Genomic DNA, 23,702 nt, shown 5'->3' with positions numbered 1-23,702 from the left:
TTTAATCTGTCTATTTTTAATCTGCTTGATTCTGCTTGATTTAGCTTTTTCTTTTTTATCACCTCCAATATTGCTTATCGGTGGTGATATAATATAAAGAAATAATAATTCGCAGCTTCTGCCACCATGATTGACCACAACTACAAGAAGCAGAAGTGAATGCATCACTGTTGACATCAACTTCCAGCTTATCAGATCGACAGGGCAGGTTAATCCTGATGTCTGTTTACGCAATAAACATTTTATCTATTGCAGAAAAATATTGCAGCACTTTAGCAGAGCAGTTAAGAATCTGCTCTACCAGCTACAAAGCTACCAGCTCACAAAGGCTGGTAGCTTTGTGAGCTGAAGCATTTATATGATTTTAATTCATCTGATCCACAACAGTTAAGTTAAAAGGTCAGCAGTGCTAAGTAGCTGTGAGAAGAAAGAAAAAAAAAAACAGTTTCTACTGAGCAAAAACCCAACGCTTTACTCCTGCTTTAACTGTTTCCCTTTGCTTTACCCTACATGTAAGCATGTGAATATTACATGTATTTTGCTGCTGTTGCATTTTTTTAAACTGACTTCCTGCTCAGTGTTTTGCTCTCACACCGAAAGTCATACTTTCCTGTTTAAAGGGGCAGTATTGTGTAAAATTGACTTTTTTTTTTTGTGTTACATTGTGTTATAATGTTATTCCATCATCAAAAACATGCTTGGAGTGTTGCTTTGAGCCTTTCATGCAACCATTCAGCTGTGCAAAACAGCAGGTAGCTGGTGGCCGAGCCCCGGCCTCGAGAGGCAGCTCCTCCTCTGAGTTGCAACTTCCAAGCTTTGGCCTCACAGAGCAGCCCTCCCCTGCCTTTCCTCCACATGGCTCCTTCAGACTAGCTAGCAGCAATTAGCAAACAGCTGGTGGAACTGCATTTCTTCTGAGCTCATTACACAAGCTACTTCTCAGTGCAACGCTGGTGAAGGCATTGTTAAAGGGTTAATAGAGGAGTCATGTTGTTGACTTTCTGAAGGTGTAGTTTCAGAAAGAAAATTAGTTTTTAAAGAGACAGAGGCCTAATTTCAAGGCGTTAATTATGAAGTAAAATTACTTTTAAGTGATATTTGCCCTCTTAATTCCTTCTTACTAAACTGTGGACAGTCGTGGAGGAGTAGCGGGGTTGACCCGTTGAGGATGCGACCCCGCTGCGTAACAAGCGGAGCGTTCCAAATATTTTCCATCAGCAGTCGGCTCACGCTTAAATGCGCTTGCTAGCCAATGAAGGAGCGTGCCCATTGGGGGGGGCTTCTCACATCAGGGAGCGTCTCCACGTTAATGAAGACTGGATTACTCCCTCCCTCCTTCTGCTTGGCCTCTCACAATCTTCTTCTGATGTGACCCATCAGCGCGTTTTCTTAGCTTTGAATCGAAATTGGAGAATAAGAGGGTTATTGAAATTAAAGGCATGAAGAGCTCCCAGACCTGTGGGAATAGAACACTGAAGGCGTCGCGCTATTAGTCGGCTTTAATTGGTTGCTGTGAAAACTTGCAGGGTAATTCTGAAGTACCAAAGGGGGGGTGTGTGTGGGGGGGGGGAGTTCGGCTCAAGCAGAGACATCGGGCTTCAGGGCTCGGTGGCGGACAGGTTAATTGTTCGATCTAATTAGGACAAAGATTAATCAGATGCATGCTCCGCTGCTGTTGAAACGCCACTGACGGCAGTGGGGTTCATTAGCTGTCCCTCTGCCTGTTGTCGCTTCTCCAGCAGCAGTTTGAGACCGTGGGCTGCTGCCCCTCAGTGGGAACAAATGAGACTAGCTAGGCAAGAAGTCGGGTAGAAGAGGTTACAAACCACGTCACTGACGCGGTTGGGCATAGAGCTAGGTAAATGAAGTGTCTGGTGCACCTAATTTACTGTATTTTGACAGTAATATTAAATCCATTTTGATAGAATTTTCTTTTTTTAAAATTATGTTGGCTCTAGTGGTCTTTAATTTGAAAGTAGTTTGACAGGAAACAGGGGGAAGACATGCAACAAATGTCGCCAGGCCGGCAGTCGAACCTGCGACCACCGCCACGAGGACTAAGGCCTCAATACGTGGGTCGTGCTTTGTCCCTGTACCACCACAGCACCCCTTGGTAGAATTTTCTAACAGACTTTGCAAAATTAGCATTATTCATCATGGGAAAAAAAAACTTGTAAATTTACAGCTTGCCAACCTTGGATTTTTTTTTGCAGATTTACTAAGTCAAGTTTATTTGTACAGTGCATTTCAGCAACAAGACATTATAGGCATTGATTATAAAATAAGCAATAAACTTTACGATTTGTCACATATCATTAAAATAGAATAGAGTAGAATTCAACTTTATTGTCACATAAAGCTAATTCACATCAAATATTTTGATGAATGATACACACACTACTACACACACGATAAGTTTTGCTGGACAGTCAGTTGTCCCAGAAGCTATATTGTGATAAACGATAATATTGTTGTTTTAAGTAATATAAATCTGATGGCAGAACATTGCATTCTCAAAGGTCAATGAACTTAAAATTTTAATGAACATTTAACACCGGAACTGGAAGATATTTTAAATATCCAAAATAAACAAAACAAAAACAACAAAAAAGGATTTAATCATGAAGTCTCTGTAAACACAATCGTCCTTCATAAAAAGGGCTAGTTGAGACCAAAACACCTGAAGACTGAAGATTTTTTTATCCTCCAGTTTTCAGAAGAAAGAGGGGAAGAAAATAGAAAAACAATAAATTATGCAGATTGGAATTATTGAGCTCAATTAAACTAATCCTGCAATTAATTGATTTATTGCTCATTGTGACAAGCCTACTAATCAAAGGCAACTCCAAACAGGAATAAGCCTTAATTTAAAAGAACCCAGCGTTTCAGCTGTTTGGCAGTTTTCTAGACATTTTGCTCCAGAAACATGTCGAATGTTAAGCTCTGTTGGAAAAGGGGTTCTGGCCTATCAGGACCAGATAAGAGGCAGAAACACCAGTGCATGTTTGCCTTTCCCTTCAGCATTATCATATGTCCCATGCAGAGCTGGAGGCTGTGAGGCAACTCCTTGAATGAGATGGAAAGCCATGCAAACGCTTTGTAAATATGGGGAAGTGTCTAAACCTGCAGTCACAGAACCACAGCGTGACGCAGCAGGTCTGGCCCAACAGTCGCTCCGTCTCGGATGTAATCAGCAACATGTGACATTCAGTTGGAAGACCCCAAAATAAAAAAGCGCACATTGGAATGTGTATGCATGGAGTTTGCTGTTTGTTTTTAGTTTTGGAAGAGGAAGAGTTGTGTGGAGGGTTGGATGTTCAAAATATCGAATCACAATAGTCACTGCAATGTATAAAAGTGAGCATGTGATGTCATATTTAGTAGGCTTTTATATTTCACGTTCGATGCACTCAAATCTGGTTGTTTTTACTTTTTTCTTTTTCTTTTTTTTTTTAGTGAATGCTCATTGCTCTTGACGACAACCTCCACACTGAAGAGAGTTGGTATTGTAGAGCTCACTCTGGTGTGTTCGCTGCTTGGTCAGAAATTTGGGATTTTTAAGTTGCTGACCAGGATCAAGCTGAAAATCTTCCAGCTCTGCTCACTAGTCAGATTTTCTGTGCGTCTCTAGTTGGCTCGTCAAGCATCATTTTTCTATATCCTGCTAGAAATAGCCTCCAGTTTGTGAAGCTCGCTGAGTTAAGAGGTTATGATATCACCTAAATGGATTATTATGCACCCGTACTTTCCATTAATAAGAGATGATTCAGTGGCACCTCTGCGAGAGAGAGCAGGTTCATCCGCCTGACATTGAGCTCCACCTGCACCTCTGAGCTGTTCCTGGCCTGGAGGGCGTACGCCCATTTGAAGCTGTTCACGTTCAGCCTAAGGACGACAACAGACTCCGCCGCAATTATCTGGATGATTCAGAAAGTGCAATCTGCTAAAGCTCTCACTGCCGTAATGGAGGATTTTAATCACATTAATTTCCAAAAAGTCCTTGAGCGGCTCTTGTTAGCGTGACGCCCGGCCCGCGCACGCCTTTGCGAGGCACTCCCAAGACCGCTTGCGTCTCTGTCGAGGGGAGGCATCGGCGATGAGCGTCCCTGAGGGGGCTGCAGAATGACAGGGACCACCTGTTCTCGCGCACCTCTTAGAACTGTGACCAGAGGTTGAACTCGTGATGCGTTCAGGACGTTTGAAGCGGGTCCTTGTTGCAGGAGTCGGCAGCAAACACAAGTTGGCGGTTTCCCCTAGTGCAAAGATTGATGCTTGAGCGAAGTTTGTACAGTATGATGAAAGCAGAAAATTGACAGCTTCTCTAGGCGTACTGTGAGAGACCTCGATGTTTGCAAGTGGAATAATGTTACACACTTCATGCTGTAATTGCCGGTCTTCAGATATTTCCACGTCAGCTTTTTTTCCTCGTTGAAAAAACGTTAGACGTGTGTGCCGGGTACAGCTGATGTTAAGGGAAGGTAATTAGGACGTGTTCTGAGTGACTCAGGCGCTTTTCTTTCATCGTCCTTTCGGCACGCTGCCTCAGTAAACATGCAGGTAGTAATTTCCCTCACTGGGATGATGCAGGAATCCAAACCACAGTCCTAAGGAGGCCTGGAAGTGATTTTTACCTTCAGAGGGATTCTTTTCAAAGTTTTACCTTGACTCTGCTGCTCATAAAGTTTCTGTTTGTGCAGTTTTTACTTGGAGCTTTTACTTTATCTGCTGGTTTTGACATCTTTGATAAGGTTTTATTAATCTCTGCAGTGAAGTGGGATAAATGACAAATGTCCCACAACTACAGCCTAAACAAAATACAAGGTTTAAGGGGGCGGTGTGGTGTAAAATTGACTTTTTTTAGTTTTACCTCATGTTATGTTATTCCCTTATCAAAAACACACCATGAGTGTTGCTTTGATACTTTCATGCATGTTTGAGAAATCGTTTATTCTCCCATGGCAACCATTCAGCTGTGCAAAATTCCTGGATGGACCTAGAACCGCTTTCAAGGTGCTACTCCACCTCAGAGCTGCAGTTTCCTGTTTCTTCTGTGAGGCAGAAGCTCGGAAGCTCCTCTGTGACTCCCCCACTCAGCTCCTTCAGACTAGCCAGCAGCAATTAGCAAACTCCTGGTGGAGCTGTGCATCCGATGCACTTATTACAGGAGCTACAGGTCAGTGACAAGCTGGTAAAAACATTGTTAAAGGATTAATAGGATGTTTCAGAAAGGGAGAGAGACAGAGACAGAGAGAGAGATTTTTTAGCAACTGAAGCTGACATAGTTACTTGATTGTGTTATAGAATGGCACTATGTTCCTGGGAAATACATAATACTGCCCCTTTGTAAAATGTTTTTCAATTCTCTCTGTCAGGGAACATTAAAATATTATGAAAATATCATTTAACCTGAAATCACAGTTTTATCAGCTATTGTAAATGGGAGGATTTAATTGTATCCAAATGGATTTGGACTTTAGCTTTGTTACTTCCAGTAGCAGTAATGTTTACATTCAGCTTGACATTGTTTTATCTCATTTAGTTAAATAGAGAGTCAGCTATGTATCTTATTGATACACTGACATAAATGAATTAAAACATAAAGTTTTAGTTTGGTCCACTGTTTTGTTTTGTTTTTCTCCACTGTAACTTAATCTTCTCGACTAGCAGAGTTTAGTGATTGCTGGGAATCCTTCATGTTTTATTTAAAGTTGAGCTAAGCTGACCAAAACTCCAAAGGTATGAAATGGTTAAGTGGGGAAATGAGTAACACTTAGTTTTTTGTTTTTTTTATCTGTTGTCTATATATATATATTTATATATATATATATATATATATATATATATATATATATATATATATATATCTGCTGGTTTTGACATCTTTGATAAGGTTTTATTAATCTCTGCAGTGAAGTGGGATAAATGACAAATGTCCCACAACTACAGCCTAAACATATATATATATATATATAAAAAAATAAATTCCCTTCTCACCCACCGCGGGTGGTGATTCTTCTTCCTCTTAGCTCGGGTCCTCTACCAGAGGCCTGGGAGCTTGAGGGTTCTGCGCAGTATCTTGGCTGTGCCTAGGACTGCACATTTCTGGACTGAGATGTCTGATGTTGTTCCTGGGATCTGTTGTAGCCACTGTTCCAGTTTGGGGGTGACTGCCCCGAGGGTCCCGATGACCACAGGCACCACTGTGGTCTTCACCTTCCAGGCCCTCTCCAGTTCCTCCCTTAGGCCCTGGTATTTCTCTAGTTTTTCATGCTCCTTTTTCCTGATGTTGCAGTCACTTGGTATTGCCACATCCACCACAACGGCTTTCCTCTGTTGTTTATCCACCACGACTATGTCTGGTTGGTTCGCCCTCACCATTTTGTCTGTCTGGATCTGGAAGTCCCACAGGATCTTAGCTCGGTCATTCTCCACTACCTTCGGGGGTGTTTCCCACTTTGATCTTGGGGGTTCCAGTCCATATTCTGCACAGATGTTTCTGTACACTATGCCTGCCACTTGGTTGTGTCGTTCCATGTATTCTTTCCCTGCCAGTATCTTGCACCCTGCTGTTATGTGTTGGACTGTCTCAGGGGCCTCCTTGCACAACCTACACCTTGGGTCTTGTCTGGTGTGGTAGATCTGGGCCTCAATTGCTCTGGTGTTTAGGGCCTGTTCCTGGGCGGCCATGATGAGGGCCTCTGTGCTGTCCTTCAGTCCAGCTTTTTCCAGCCATTGGTAGGATTTTCTGATGTCAGCCACTTCGGTTATTTGCCGGTGGTACATCCCATGCAGGGGCTTGTCCTCCCATGATGGTTCCTCCGCACCTCAGCTTCTGTTCCCCATTGTTTGAGACATTCACTGAGCACATTGTCTGTTGAGGCTTTGTCCCTGATGTATCTATGGATCTTGGATGTCTGCCTTGGATAGTGGTTCTCACACTCACTAGTCCTCTGCCTCCTTCTTTGCGGTTCGTGTAGAGTCTCAGGGTGCTGGATTTGGGGTGGAACCCTCCATGCATTGTTAGTAGTTTCCGGTCTTAACATCTGTGGCCTGTATCTCCTCCTTTGGCCAGCTAATTATTCCTGCAGGGTATCGGATTACTGGTAGGGCATAGCTGTTTATTGCACGGATCTTGTTCTTGCCATTGAGCTGGCTTCTCAGGACTTGTCTTATTCGTTGAAGGTATTTGGTTGTGGCTCTTTTTCTTGTGATCTCATCAAGGTTGCCATTTGCTTGTGATATTCCCAGGTATTTGTAACCTTCCTCTATGTATATATATATATATATATATATATATATATATATATATATATATATATATATATATATATATATATATATATATATATATATATATATATATATATATATATATATATATATATATATATATATATATATATATATATATATATATATATATATATATATATGTTGGTATGCCTATGATAAATTAGGAATGTTTAAGGTTGACAAATCTGGTAAAGTTAGACAGAAATCTTCATGTCTGGTTTGTCTCCAAATTGCCAAACATTCACTTAGTATTTGGTAAATAGACTAAGAAAAATCAGTTCTGTTTGTCGTCTTTTGTTTTGTTGGAGTCTACTTTAGCATGTGGAAAAGAAGATGAAGAAAAACAGACAGTTCATCAGCATGTCCGATCTCATCCCTCCTCCTCCACAGTTAGTCATGCAGATGGATTTGAAGAGACACTGTCTCCATTTTTTCACTTGATCTCAGCAGACTTGTCTAGCTAAATGGAAATTGCTGTGTGTGTGTGTGTGTGTGAGTGTGTGGGGGTGCACGTGTGTGTGTGTCACACAGCCACAGTTACTGATGGACCATTACTGTGGTTATATAGCAGGAGCATTGCATTACAGACTTTACTGATTCTCTTGTTTTTGCCCTTTAAAGAAATACGTTAGGGATTTGATGTAACTAACATCACTACAATAAATAACTTAAGAGGATAAATTATGCTCTTTCAGATTTCTCTCTTTCGAAACCCCTCAGTAAATACACTCTTGGGATTTAAGAAAGTTACAGCCAATATTTCTAAGTACAATAAATGGTGCAACAGAATTAGTTCCTTTGCAAACGGCAACCAATAATGTGCAAAGTAGCTTAGTGGTGTTTCAGCTTCCGAAGCTGCATTTTCTCAAAATATTTTAGAAACATTGACATCCTCCTGCTGTTTGCACTTCCCACAGCAATTAAAATTTTGGTGCCATCTCCAGTCCACTTGGCATTCTAGACAAACAAACTAAAGTTTGATTAAAGTGGACTAAACAGGGCTGGTGTGAATGCAGCCTCAAGTCTAAAGTTGCAGAGCAGCAAACATCAAAAGATGGCAACCATTAAACATTAAATCTTAAAGTGAAGTCTTTGGTGACCCACATACCCCTCCTTGCTTTAGACCTCAGTACTGGACTCCATATCTCTAAATTTGCACATTGTGGCTGGTAGCTTGTTCAAATCTTGACTTAAGAACAAGGCTGTTTGCTTTTAGCTCAATAAATCCTGATAATGCAGAGTTACTGTTCTTCAGAGCTGAGGTAATCACTTTCCTGCTATTGATCCATGCTGTAACCTGAGAGGTTAGCGTTGCCGCTGTGATGCTGCTGACGAGTACCGGGATTTACTGCTAAAATGCGCTTTTGTAATGAAGACTGTACAGGTTTTTGACAGCCCTGCACTATTGTTTCCTGTCTTTGTGGCGGCGTTCTATGACAAAGCCAAGGCAACAATTATTTTCTTCATTCTGTGCCGAAAACAGTTGTGTACGCTGGTCTTTGAATGCTTAAGGCAAATCATCACAAGTGATGCTTGTTGTCATGGTAAAGATGAAATGGGGAAAAAAACAGAAAAGTGAGTGTACATGATGTACAAGTGTATAGATAGTATATAGATAGTGATGCTATTGACTGAGCTAAATCATGGCAAACAGAGCTCAGCCATTTATCGAATCCTACATTAACACAGTCACACACTTACCTTCACTGTTGACTTGGAGACAATTATTGCCCAACATGCAATAACCTTAAAGCTAATGGTTGGAAAAGATCTCAGTGTAATTAGCAAGCCTAAAGGATGAATGTATAATACAGTGAGGAGGAAGAGGCTGTGGGATTTAACATGACCAAATTCTCCTGTTTCTTTTTAGTTTTCCTAATTGGTTGTGGCTGCTTAGCATGCCACATACACAACATATAAAGTAGGTTTTAATCTGGCTCCTTATGGATACTGGCGAGGCTTTGTCATAAATTAATTAATCCGTTTTTTAGACTCACGTGGTCTGTTTCTATTCCTACTACTTATTCTGAACATCAGTTATACTTGTTTTATATACTCATGTGTTGTATTATTGCATTTGTTTCTCTTAAATTTTAATCAGTAAGACCTTTTTCCTTTTGATTGAAAAAATGCAAAATAAAGTTAATAAACTAATACATTTTGTAACGAGAAAATGTATTAAATGTAGAAGTAAGAGAATGCCTTTGGAATTGGACCCGTAATGGGAAAACACCAGAGACATTTCTATTACAAAAAAGAAAGTATAATATAAAATCCAAAATATATATTTTGACCACCTAACAAAAAATAAAAGGTAAAATTATATTTTATTGATGAGAAAGTGAAAACAAAAAACATGTTTTGAGTCCCTGAATTGGATTAAGAAATAATTATTAATACCTTGGCAATTTTCCTCAGATGATTTTTTTCCCCAAACATTTTTAATGTGATTTACATGCATTTAGGAGGGTTAGGGCCCACAGCTTCCTGAATACATGAGACCTCCTCTGAAGGTGCTGACAGCTGACTATTTTGATAGTTAAAACACCAAATATATCTTAATAAGTATTAATATGCACAGTGGAAATGGTATTGGCACTACTGCAGAATCTAATAGCTATTGTCTTCCTTATTATCGCTATTTGAGATATAGCCAATTATATCCAAAGGATAAAGCAGCCATCAGCAAATAATACCACCACATCTGAGTATTTCTGCTCCATTTTCTTCTGAATATTTTGGGGTAAAATATCTGCAAATAGGTACATTTTCCGCAAAAAGAAATGGAGTTATGCTCTACAGACAAATTTTTAAATAGGCAGGGGTCCACTGGGTAAAAACATTGGATTTGGGATGAACATAGCCTGTAGATCTGAATGTTTGTGAATTTGATTGTATTGGTCTCCCATGAAGCCAAATGACAATTTTGACACATTTTACTTATGACTATCTATTAAAAAAAAAGAAAGATTTTTGGCACCCAGTCCAATATTACGGTTCTTACTCCATACTGCTTGGCTCTGCCCATGTTTATGGTTGCAATGGCTGGAACAGTAAATCAGAGAAGTTGTTTTGCTTTTCTTTTTAAAGGAGCCAGGGAAAGGCATTGATGCCTGTTAATTAACCTCTGGAATTGCAAATATTCCTTATCTGTTCTAGCTGCATTATTTTCTTCTCATAAACTAATCAGTTAATCGGCTAATTGCTTTTGGCCTCTTCTGGTAAACACAATATGTAGAGGTTTTGCTGTGTCAGTGCCCCCCATATTCAACCATTGAAGCACAACAGAAAAAGCCTTCCAGTTTTAAGACCATATTACACGTTAAGAAACTAAATGCACAAATGGTTGTACTTAAGCTCTCTATTTGACTTTTCCTCTCAAACTAAGCCTTTTGCTGAAAAATGTTTCTCAATTGCAGCTTTTTCACCCTATAATATTTTTGCCATTTACTCTGTAGTAGGTTTGTCACCATGGAAACAGTCATGTACACATTAAGAATATTAATGTTGCAGTACGCTGTCATGGCACACCTCAGCGCAGATCAGTCTCCATTTTAACACTGACCACTCGGCAACGATGCACCCAGTTTGTGAGACGAGGCAATGCAACGGGTTGACAAGAGTGAGATCAGGCCAGATTTGCAATATATTTTGCAGCTTCAGTTTTAAAGAATCTGTAATCAGTGTAAAATACTTTGATCCCATTTGGCTACTCTAAATTTATCACTGCTATGGCTCATTATAAGGTGATTCCACCAAAAGACACAAAAGGTGCCACAAATTCCCAATCTTCAAAGAATCTCTGTTCGAAGTAGGACAATGAAATTCATGTTTGACCAGTCTTAAGCATTTTTTGTTTTCAATGATAGATGATCAAATGCAGTCCAGGTTTCTTGAAAATAAATGAAATACCCATTTTATCATCAATACTTTGGCACAAATGAGACAGTAATGGCAACATCAATTACCACCTGCCATTAATTTGATCAGCCTAATACGGTACTCTTTGCAGATTCACTTAACTGTGTGTACACAAAACTAACTGGAAACAGAGTATTTTCAGATGTTGAGTGGGAAAAAGTTCCACGTTTAGACGGCACTATGAGGACACATTACAACTGCAGTTGTAAAGCCAGGGCGCTGGATGGCACTGATTTTAACATTAGCTTCTAGCTCCCTGGCTTTCACCTTATTTAGAAAACACTAATTAGTTTCTGATGAACCAAATGTTCATCAGAAACATTTGGTTTCTGATGAAACCAAATGTTTCATCAGAAACATTTGGTTTCTGATGAAACCAAATGTTTCATTTGGTTTCATCAGAACATCAAATGTTCTGATGACCAAATGTCATCAGAACATTTGGTTCTGATGAACCAAATGTTCATCAGAACATTTGGTTCTGATGAACCAAATGTTCATCAGAACATCTGATGAACTGACCATTTCTTATCAGAAGTTGTATTAAGCTGAATAGGCTAAGTAGCACAGGCAGTACAATGCTGTCCACCATTGTTTTTGTTAATTTCTTTTACACCTGCAGGTTTCTTCACACCTCCTGCCTGTTTGTGGATTTTTTCGTAGAGCCCATCTAAAATATTTGAATGAAAATACAGGTTGGGAGGCTGTAATAGCTACAATGCTACTTGACGTGCTAATGGCTGGCATTTCCAAACCAATTCCGGATCGCCGTCTATTTTTCCTTGATGATGAATGGCTGTAACTCTAAGAGCGGATCTAAGGAAGAGAGTAGATATTAGCCTCTGCAATAGTTCCAAGATGGTTTCCACTGTGCGTATTAATTCTTACTAAGGTGTGTTTAGTGTTTGAACTATTAAAACAGACTGTTGTAAGTGTTTCTAGAGGGCATCTCAAGTATTCACAGTATAAGCAAAGTCATGTTTTTATACCATGACTTTGCTATACCTCAATCCAGTATATAATGGCTACTGATACTGAGATTGTTTTAAATCCACTATGACATTCCTGCTTCAATAAAAGTCAGCCTTCAAAACTCCTTATTGCACCGAAACAGAACTGAATGAAAGGCTGCGAATGATGGTAGGCTAAGTGCTGGTTTGTTCCACTTCAGCACCACTGAGGCCATTATTGTGATTTGCAGATGTACAATGTAATAAATCACTAAATGATTATTATTAAGTCTGGAGGAAAATTTGTCTGCACCAAGCTCTGATGTTTGTTCATGAAAGTAAAATCATTTCCATTAAGTAAATTAAAGAAGTTTGCATAAACTGTTCACTGATGCATTTTTAATTAAAATAGCCTCCTCTGCTTAACACGATGAGACCAGAGGGCAGAGCCCAGACATTAAGTAGAAGCCAGAATGAAGAGCTAGATAAAGTCCAGCCACCGTGTAGTCTGTACAGTCTGACATACAACATGCTTCTCCAGGAGACGATGTCCTGTTTTACCAATGTTTACTTGTGTCGTACTTCAGGCTGAGTCAGTAATCCCGTGTGATTCACTATGAGCCGCCGTGGTTCAATATGGAAGGAACATTTTCCAGCAAGATGATGACAAAAGTTTTCAATTATGGAGGACAAGCTGTTGTAGTGAGTCTGACAGAGTTTCAGGTTATTCTCATTCATCGCATCGCTGCCAACTTCCTGTCATATAGTTAGAGGTAGGGAATGGAAGCTGCTGTGAAATGTTAAATCTGCTAGGTTTTATAAAAAATATATTACCAATGAATAAATGACATGAATGTAAGCTAATTTGCTCCAAAAGTAGGATGTCTCCCAACAAAAACGGCTGCGAAGAACTGGTTAAGATCGTACTTGAAAGAAACTCCTTGGGGTTCCAGTTCAAGTCTGGGTCTCCTGTTTCTGTCTGCGTGGTACCGCCTGCTCTCGTCTCATTTTTTTGACTGAGATGTTGTTTGAAACGTAGGAAGAACAGAGAGTGAGTAATAAAGGTTTGCATGGCACAGTTAACAATCCACAAAGACAATCAATCTGGGGATGGTGTTTGATTCCAGTCTTTTTCTGTAATTTCACTAAAACAGCATAAATCCAAAGTTGAAGATTTGTGGACAGTTTCCAATGGCGATATAAATTTCAGTCAACTTAATTTGAATTCGCTATGGAACATTGAGACTTCCCGTTATGCCCGGTTCACGCGGCAAGATTTGAAACTTATTGCCTGATTTTCAAAACTTGAGAGACAATTAAAGTTTTAAATTGTCCCAAGTCACAATTTAAAAAATCTAAGGTATAACAGATTTGGTCATACAGTGTATGTTGTTGTAGCCACACCTAAACCGATTTCACTCACCAACATTCAAATTTGAGATGGGAAATCTCACAAAACTTCTTAAGACCAAGTGTGAGTTCGGAGTAAACAATCATGGCCGACTGGGACGAAGCAATGACGATAGTTTGTGGACTTTAGCAGAAAAAACATCTCATAAATCTGGTCGTGTTTTTTTTTATTTTTTTTTTATGGTTGTCAAAAAGGAAATGTATCTAATATTGGTGGATATTAGTTGCTTTACAAAACAGCAATATTAATATATCTAAATTGATCCATTCCTTCATGCTTCAATTTTATGTATTAAAAATTTTTTACTTTTCTGCATGTAAATGATTTTCTGGAAAAAAGATTGTACAGAAACAAAGCTCACCTAGCTGTGTAAAAAAGAAGTAAGCCAGGAACACAACGGGGGTGAGATTAGTTGACAGGGGAAGAGCGTTAATGAGGGGACGGGGCAGATCCAGCTCCTCCTGTTCGGACGCGGGATCCCGCTCACACTTCGGCACACACAATAAGTGCGACTCAGCAAAGTTTCTAATAAAAGCCGAGTGGCGCTCTGTGTGGGCTGGCTCTGTGGAGTCCTGAGAGCTGAGGAGTCCTGAGACTGTTGGCAAACTGTGGCTTCCCGTCTCCCTGTGATTTCCTGTGCTTCAGTAGACGGCTCCACCACGACGTCGCTCACTACCAGGAAATACTGCTGCTGCTGCTAACAGCTGCTGCTTTACAGCTGCACCGCTGTATTCGTGTCTTCACTTTATTGAACACATTTTGCCCTTTCCTTCCATTAGGTCATGCTCAAAAGCTCTCTGAGGCTATCGATAACGACAATTATTTGCTCTTGTTAGTGTGATGCATCGCTTTTATATTTTTACGCCGCAGCGCAAGAGATAATTGGAGCATTCGTATGTGTAATTGCTTTCCTGCACCTTGGGAGATATTTACCATTTTTGCAAAGTTTATAGAAAAGCATCGCTGCTTTGCTTTTATTGTGATCTGGTGGTGTAAAATATTCCAGCCGCAGCCTTTTAAATGGAAGCACGTTACTGACAGAGAGCTGGTTGTGTTGGACTGGAGCCACATATGAAGTATGGAGACATGTTTCATCTACCCTGGCTTTAACACCATCAGCAATATTAGATCTAATGTCTCATCAGGTCTCCCAGATGAATGACATTACAGTTGTAAATGCTTTAAACGCTCATTAAATCGCTACTAAAAACCAAGTGGACACCCACTAAATGTCTGATGTCCGATTCATGCCCTGCCTCACACTTTTATCCAACATTTTTTAAACCAATAAACGCTGGAGCACGCCGTTTATCCTCTGACGTCTCAGGAATAAACGGTGAAGCCATGATGTTCTTTGTATTGTGAAGCAGGGCTATTATTGCTCTACCTGCGCTGGATTGGATTTGGAATAGAATTTAATGGTGAGCTAATTCAGTTTATTTTTCTGGGGGGTTTTTTATATGTGGCTTAAGGGTCCATGGTTTTTACAGGCAATCATAAACTGTGCCGACAGGGCTGTTGCTGTTCGCCACCTTTAATAGCATTGGATGCTGAAGGCAAAGCTTGTTTCCTGGGGTCTCTAGAGCCAAGCTCCCCCCTCCTCTCCCTTGCAGAGGAAAGCAAACACCTGTAGCTATAGGTCATGTTAAATAAGATGGAAGGAATACAATGGGCCCAAAATAGCGTTTTACCAGGAAGGTAATAATTTAATGATGTAAAGCACTTTGAAATGCCTTGTTGCTGAAATGGGCTATACAAATAAAATTGGATTGATTGATTGGTCACTCAGATCAAAAAAGATTGTAAGTGTTAAAATCACAGGTTGTAATCATGCAAATATGCCTCTCTTATTTTTCCACAATAGCCTGGGAGTGGAAACTCTGTCTATAGCGTTTGGCTTTTGCAAATGGTGCTGTGCAACGCCGACCTGAAGGTAAAAGACGTAATAGTTTGTGTCCAGAATGTATGGCTGCATACAATCATCAACATCTTTTCTTCAAAAATGTTGAAGAAGAAAATGTCTGGGTTGATTTTGATGACACTGAAGTCCACAAACCCGATCCTGTCTTCCTCGGGCACAGAGACGCTCACCACCGTCCCTCCTTGGATTGCAAACTTCGGAGAGAAGCCTCCATTTGTTCTGAGCGAAGTTGTTTAGCACCTGTTCAGCGCGGCTGTGGTGCAGAGCTTTTCTCTGCTGTTTAAAGGGGAGGAATTCTAAAAATACCATCTGGGGAAGGCTGGCTGGATACAGCCAGGAGGCAGGGGAAACAAGGCAGCGCGGGGAAATTGGCTGCTTGTGTATTCTATCAGACCCAAAAGGGAATGTTTGTCATGAAGTCGCCTGCTTGAGGTTTTCATGGCTGTTTACAAAGCGAAGGGGGGCTGTATATTTAGCTGCCGTGATTCATGCTCAGCAGATTGCTACAAAACAAAGCAGGATTTTTTATTTTTTATTTTTTGTCATGCTTAGTATTACTCGGATTATCAGCAGTTAATAACTGTAAAAACTGATCTCAGCTGATTCTGATTAGCGATGCACCGATCCACTTTATCTACTTCTGATACTGATGCAAATATCTGAGGTTTAGTTTACCGACCTGAGACAGAAAAACAGCTGAATTGACTTAAAACATTCCCTTTTTTAAATGGACAGAAATGTACTGAATTACAAATTTATTTGATAACTCTGCACCAGTACATCACACTGAAATACTCCCAATAGCTTCACAAGCTTGATTCAAAAATACTGTATTGATCCCAAATGGAAATTAAATGTCGTTGTAACTCATATTAATTCAGAATTCTTCAGAGAGTTACTGTAGATGTTGATGGTTGTGGACAGGAAAAATATCCTGTAGCAGTCTGTGTCACAGCAATTTAAAGAAGCCCCTGACTAAAGACGCTCTGGTTTTCTAAGACAGTCTCATGGTCAGGGTTGTCAATCATTTAAAAAACAAAATTAAATAAAAACACAGATATAGAATTTTTTTCAATTCCCCCACTGATACAGATATTAATATCTGATTGGTAACATCCTGATTTATCTTCAATAACTGAAAAAAATTTATTTTACCTTTACAGTCTGAATCTGATTTGTGTTGTCCAAAGTGCCGTGAGGTCACTCTTATATAAAAGTATATTTTATATCAAATCGAACATTAGATTTCTCACTGTTTTCAAAGCCAGAGATCCTGTTACGGATTCTAAACCAGGATCGTATCGGGGAGAGAGAAGTGAGCTGTTGGACTGTGATGAAGCCCGTCCAGCGTGATGAGAGGCAGCCTTTGTTTTCGCTGACACACAGCAGCTTCTTTCAGCCTCTGTCCCAGTCTCAAAGCCTCCCTCTCACAGTTGACCTCCCCCTCCTCCCATTCTTGTAATTCAGCCGCTAACGAGCCACTCAGAGAGGCTTTTATTGGAAACGACAACAGTAAAAAACGGCTCAACGCCAGCCGGAGAAACTGTTGTTTTACTCCAGTGAGCAACAAATTGGATAACTAGGGAGTTCCGTTCAGCTCGGTAAAGATTTATCTTTTTTGGGGGTTTTTTCTTACCCACTGTGTGGTTGAGTGAATATAACTGCATTATCAAGACTGCCGTCAACCAGCGGCGCATTTCATCGTGCATGTCCTGTGTGGCCTCTGCATACTCCAGTTGCTTCTGACTTTGGCATTTCGACCGAATTGTGTCGTGTGATTTGTGATGCATGGCATACGGTGGCGATGGGTACAAGCTGTGTTCATGTGCAGGTCATTAAATATAAAAGACATTAAGCAAAATTATCTGCTGATGTCATCATTTGCTCTTGAAACCCCACAGATTGCATTGAGTCAGTGGACAGTTGCTTGTATCTAGTTGTTGACTTTGCAGTAATCCTTCATTTTGAGCTTGCAGACAGGAAGAAAGAGCCTGAACCTGACTCAGTCTGATCAACATATTGGGATAGAAATTAGTTTTCATCTCCTGTTCCTGACATCAGATTCTTTGCTTGCACTCAAAGGGGGCACTATGCTGTGACCCTAATGCAGACACTAAATCATTTAATTACTAAATTCAGTGACCCTTATTTGGTGACCACCGGCCAAAGTTTTATTTGTCTACCTAAACAAAGAAAACAAATGCTTTGGCCTTCTAGAAAAATTGAAGCTTTTTTCTTTAAAAATAAAAAAGGCAGATTTATTTGCAGCACATGTCAGCCACAAATCAGTTCAAAGCGCTTTACACCTTAAAATCATAATACAGTTATCAGTTATGGCATAAGCAATAAACATTACATTTTGTCAACAAAATCATCAAGCAAATAGGCAACATGTATATTTAGCAATTTTCCAGGTATTACGAAACAGGCAGCTGTAAACAGGCGGGTTTTTAGCCTTGATTTATGCAAAACTGTTTCAGCAGTTTTGCAGTTTTATGGAAGTTTGTGCTTTAATCCAGAAAATGTTCTTAAGCTGATAGAAGACTGACTTTGTAACTGTTATTGTACATTCAAGGATGACAATATGAGGGGTAAGTGTGATTCAACATGAAAATAATTTAAGAGTTTATCTAGTGTAGGAAGATTTAAATGTTTGTAAGTTAATGAGTTTTAGAGAGGCTCCTTTTCAAACAAATTTTGTAAAATTGCATCCTAATGAGTGATTTTTTTTTGTTTTTAATGTTTATTGTCTGTTTGAAATAAAATAAATAAATCCTATAAATGTTCTTTAGGTGATAGAAGGCTGACTTTGTAACTGTGTTTATGTGTTTCTGAAAGTTAAGGTCTGACTTCATCACTAAAACCACTCTACAAACCTGATCAGTAGTTTTTCTAGCTGTACTAGCTAAAGCTGTGTGTTAACTTTTGGGGGTGTAGTAGTGCAACAGGTTTTCCTTCCAAGCAACAACAAACCTGAGCTGTTTCCACTTCAAGAGGCTATTTCTGTGCTCTGCAGAGTGCCTGAACAAAACCGTGCAAAAAACGCTAATTTCTTCTGTGGGTCAGTTTTTAATTGCAGACCATTTACAGAATCACCATGTTCCATCACCCTGCTGCTAATGCATATCTGCTTTTCTCCTCCACTGCCCATCTGTCTGGCTCTTTTTAGCCTGCTTCCTCCTGCTGCCCCTACTCTGTTATTTCAGCTATTTTGAAAAGAGCTCCCACTTAAGTAGAGCTTCATGTTAAAAGCTGCGTTTGCGGTGAGAACAAAAGCGTTAAGTTGGGCTGGAAGTTGCTATCCGCTGCACTGGAACGACCCTCGGTTAAACAAAAGACTCGCTCGGATTATATTTCGGAATGAGACGGCGTGAAATCAGAGATGTGGCGCGTCGCCTCCAAATAGCAACACAAAACCGATCGTTCCCAATCAGCAGCCCTGCTATGTATTTTCTTCCGGAAAGCAATCATTCTTCCAAGGTTTTCATTTGGATGCTGAATAATTGATTTGGCACATACTCACGGTTTGTGCATAGACTGTGTGTTTAACACAAAATATTCATACCGCTACAAGCTATTTAAAGTTAAAATGAAGATCTTATTACACAGAGAAATAAGAGGTCACAGTGCAAAGTAACCTGCCTTCAAAATGCATTTATTCATGAAATGTATTACAATTATGTATCTAAATAATGTATTAGTGATGTAAATACATATCCTCAGGTGAATATTTGATATTTGGTAGATAAGTAAGAAGCAATGAGCTAAACAGTTTTTTGCAACATTATGGACTGGTTTGGCTTTGAGTAACAATAAATAATTACTTACATCAATTATTAGCAAAATTAGTAATTTAGATGAAAATGACCAAGTCGGTGCACCACTTGATTATCCCAAATTGTTCAGTCTCAGTTATTGTCTCTAAATACCCTGAACTCCAAGGCTGTATGGGGATATGAGAGCACAATGTTCAATAAGTGAGAGACCATTTAGATTGTCAAGAAAAAGTCAGATTTTTTAGATTAACAAAATACATGATACAGTTAAAAACAAGTTTCTGGGAGATCAGTTTGGTCAGTGATCGATAAAGATGATTGGGACCTCAATCTGATGTATCAGTTTGGATCTGGACATCCTGCAATTCCTCTTACAAAGAAATTCCAGATTGGTCAAAATTTTTACATTTATAGTCAGTGTTTCTGTGTACAGATGCATTTAGGTTTTTTTTCTAGATTCTGAAAGAGGTTGGGGTTAGTTCAGGTTAGCACTTTGTTTGCTATTGTGCTCACATGTTTAAAACATTGTCAATTGGTTTTGCATGTCTTAGGAGTGAAATAGATGCACGCTCCAAAGTGATAAGCTGTCAACCATCTGGTCTGCTTGGATGACGGTTGTGTAATAAACATCCACGAATTACTGAACAGATTTTAAAATGTCATGAAAACCCTTAGAAAATATGCAAAGTCGAAAAGTCAGTTAACGTGAAGAAAAACAAAAATTGTGAAAATGATGACCGTTTACCAGTGATGATCCAGCTCTAATGATGGTCCTGTGTTGATTTGAGGAAAGTAAGCCCCTGGTATTTTAACAGCTCTGATAACACCTGAATCAGCTCTGATCCCTTCCTCTCTTTCTCATTGTCTGCCAGGCAGTCCCAAGTCCCGGAAATAGCAGCACTGGTGTATGACTCATGTTTTTGAGCCATATATATATATATATATATATATATATATATATATATATATGGAGCCTGAAACAAGTGGCAAATAAAGGAAATTCTTAGATTGGCAGAAGAAGGCAGGGCTGTGAGCCAGTGGTCATGAACTGAGTGGCCAGTACTTTGTATCTGGGATGACGCGACCTATATTATTCCTTAAGACAAATTCTTCTTTAGTAGAAGCCATGGACCAAAGCCAGTCCCTTGGGAAAAGTTTCTCCATTCCCAGAAGTCTCTTTGCGGTTTCTTTCATCTTCTGGCCCATCTTTTGCTTCAGTCTTTCTTGTCATGGCTTTCAATATTCCATCCATACCCCCCTCCTTCATCCTTCATCTCAATTTTACCACTTCATAAGCCCGCCTCCATCATCTTCTGTCACCATTAATCCATTTGTCATCTGCAGGCCCTCATTCTACTCCTTCTGTATCGTCACAAACATCAGCTGCTCTTATTCTCTAACCCATCTCCAAACATTCACCTTCTCTTCTACAGAAGGGAAAATTCACAAGAGAAGATGAGAGTCGATTCTTTAGGAGTTGGATGAAAATGAAAGCTCTAATTTTAGGGCAGCTACCAACAACGACTTTTGCAACTGATTATTTTTATGATTAATCAGATGAAGGAGGAAGAGTAGCCATTTTGCTGTCCGGCAGTTCTGGGTTGGATTCCAGCTTCCTCCTTGCCACATGTGGATATGCCCTTGGGCAAGGCACTTAACTAATGCTGCAGCTTAGCGATCGATTATTTTTCTTAATTACAAGTGAGAATTATATTCTCACTGAGTTGCGCACAGTAACTGCATTTAATCATATTTTGGACTTTACTGACATTTATTGATGCTCTTGTGGAAGAAACATTGGAGAAAAAAAGTCGATTTCATTGAAAATGAAATTTTTAACATCAATTTTAATTTATTGAAACAACACTACATCACTAAAGAATAAAAAAAAATCGCATAAACTGTGTAACAAATGCCCACCCTAACAGAACAAGCCATGGACCGTTTTTTTATTATTATCTCAGATAAAAAATGTTCTTTCACATCAACCTGCCAGTTGGACTAGAAATGAAAATTTGCCACCTGGCTATGATATGTATTTACATATAAATGTTGGTTAAAACATATTGTCCCATTTCTTAAAGGAAAACTTGAATTTAAATGTATTATGTATAAGATTTTTGTACAATTTTAGCTTAATTATTGCTCTAAATCTGTTGAACTTTATGCCCTTTTTTCAGTCTGTATAGTTACCAATTGATTGATTTGTAAGATAGCTGACAAATATTTAAGTAATCGCGATTAATCACAACTTATTGCAATTAACCACAGTTTAGTTCCGTTAATCACAGTTTAGTTCGATTAATCGTGATTGACCAAACACAATTACTCGTGATTAATCGACGATGGGGTTGAAACACTTAATCCAACCCTGTTTCAACCCTTTTTGATTTCTTCTTAAAACATCACATCTTCCAACACCTACAGCCCACCTCTTCATTAACAGTTTTGCTGGATCGTCCCACCATTACCCAAGCAGCACATGTAGCACTGAGTCCTCCCCTACAACCTCAAACATCCTCCTTCCTCCCTCTGGATCAGCCCCCACTTTGCTTCTTCTTCTTCCCTTCCCCAGCTGTAGCGTACCGCTCTTCCCATTTGAATCTTTTTTCCCCTCCTTTCCCCCGATGGAGGTCAGCCTGGTCTGTTTCAACTGGGACAGGCGACCGGGGGCAGAAGGCAAGGTGAACTGCTTTCAACGGCCGTCGGTCCGCTATGTGCTGGGCTAGGAGAGGAGAAGAGGGAGGAGGAAGGAAGGCAGAGCGAGGGGAGGACAGCGCGATAGAGAGAGAGCTGGATAGAAGCGGAGCAAGAAAGGAAGAAAGAGAGAGAGGGGTCCGGCGCTCGCTCGCAACTCGTATCGCTGGCTGGCTCGCCCGCTCGCTGTTGACGAATGAGCTGTCTACCCACGGGGCTGGGAAACGGCAGCTTGTGACAAGCTGGGGGAGAGAGGAACATGAATGTAATGCGCACCTTGCCTCGTTTGCTTTCAGATACCGGCCAGAAGAAGACTCCAGAAAAGAAGGATGGGAGGCGCATGTCGTTCCAGAGACCCAAAGGGACCATCGAATATTCTGTGAGTAACGTGCAGATAACTCGGAGCGCTGCGTGTTAATGTACCTCCAGCCTTCCTTGTGCCTTTTCCGTGCAGCAGCAGTAATAGCAGCTGCTACTGGTTCCTGCAGCTTTGAGCGACTCCAGCAGTATCAAACATGCAGCAAGAAACATGCAGGAACTGTCTGGCAAGAAGTATTTTATAGATTTTCGTTGCCTAACACGTGTGCCTCATTCCTGAACTGTTTACATAAAGAGGTGTGTGTGTGTGGGTGCGCGTGCATGTGGGGGGGGGCGTGTGTGTGTAAACAAGGCTTAGAACGTGCGTCCTGTTCGGCAAGGCAACGTTCATCTCCATTTTGCATGTCGATGTTTGGGAAGGAGACGGTGGGTATGGGGGAGGAATTGTGACAGTTCTGTTGGGTCTTCCAGCTGGACCCGGAGCAGGACGCGCAGGCAGGAAGCGCTGGCGGGACGCAGATTTGTTTTTCCACTCACTCCCCTGGGCGGCACAGCGGCAAACATTCCACCACAGAGATCGCTCGGTCTCGCGAATGACCTTCCAACTGCGTTGTCATTTCTATTGATTTAACTGTTGTTTGGCAAAAGGGGAGGGAGGGAGTAGAGAGAGGGGGTGAGAGAGAGAGAGGACTCCTGTTCCCAGGCATGAACTGAAAACAGCTCTTTCTCTGCTTCCACCTTCCCTGCTTATGTTCTTCAAATGACCCTCAAACCCAACTGCAGTCAGACATCGTTTTCCCACCTCTTTTCTCCGTGGCAACCACCGAGAGTGGCAGCGACGCGTCTCCGCGGAGCGAAAAGACGAGAGGAAGGAAGGGGGTGAAAGAAGGGAGGGAGCGTTGGGGTTGTGTTGTTGTCATTCCGGCTTCCGTTAAGTCCCTAAAATCGACCCAGCAGCACCTCCACCTTCTACCACCCTGCCAAGCCTGTCAATCATTCTCCAGTCCTGCTGATTGACACCCTCCTTGTTTACCTTGCCAGGGTTCCAACAGCCTCCACCATTCTGGCACATTTCCTTCACTCTCAACTCTGAGTCACATCCCCGACACACGCAGGGGAGCAGAGTCTGCCGGACGGACAGAAACGCTGATGGCTAGCAAACATAAGGGAGAGGCCAGAATTCATATGGCATACTAATCCGGTTCTGGTCGGCCATCACTCTCTGTCTCCCCCCATGTTGCCCTCCTCTAGATTACTGGTATTGTGATGGATGGATGGAGCACCGCCAATGATTTCATTCCTGTGACTCGACACGGTGCTGCAGCGGCATGCGGTGTGAAGGTGCTCAGGGTATGACCGAGTCCCATTGATTGAGGAGTAGCTTTATCTAAAACTCATCTCCTGCACAGGAGGGG

General features: G+C 40.7%; 1 protein-coding gene across 4 annotated transcripts in view; it reads left to right on the top strand.

The window, feature by feature from the left end:
- Positions 1-23,702, top strand: part of oxr1a (oxidation resistance 1a) — a 171,335-nt gene that overhangs the window by 97,650 nt on the left and 49,983 nt on the right. For all 4 annotated transcript variants that reach the window (XM_044117133.1, XM_044117132.1, XM_044117131.1 and 1 more), the window contains one exon: positions 22,266-22,348. In XM_044117133.1, coding sequence (XP_043973068.1) covers positions 22,266-22,348 — 83 coding nt within the window. The remainder of the gene's footprint in view (positions 1-22,265; positions 22,349-23,702) is intronic.

Source organism: Gambusia affinis, linkage group LG05, assembly GCF_019740435.1.
Source record: "Gambusia affinis linkage group LG05, SWU_Gaff_1.0, whole genome shotgun sequence".
NCBI lineage: Eukaryota > Metazoa > Chordata > Actinopteri > Cyprinodontiformes > Poeciliidae > Gambusia > Gambusia affinis.
Note: the sequence above shows the minus strand (reverse complement) of the source record. Positions and strands in the feature narration are given on the sequence as shown.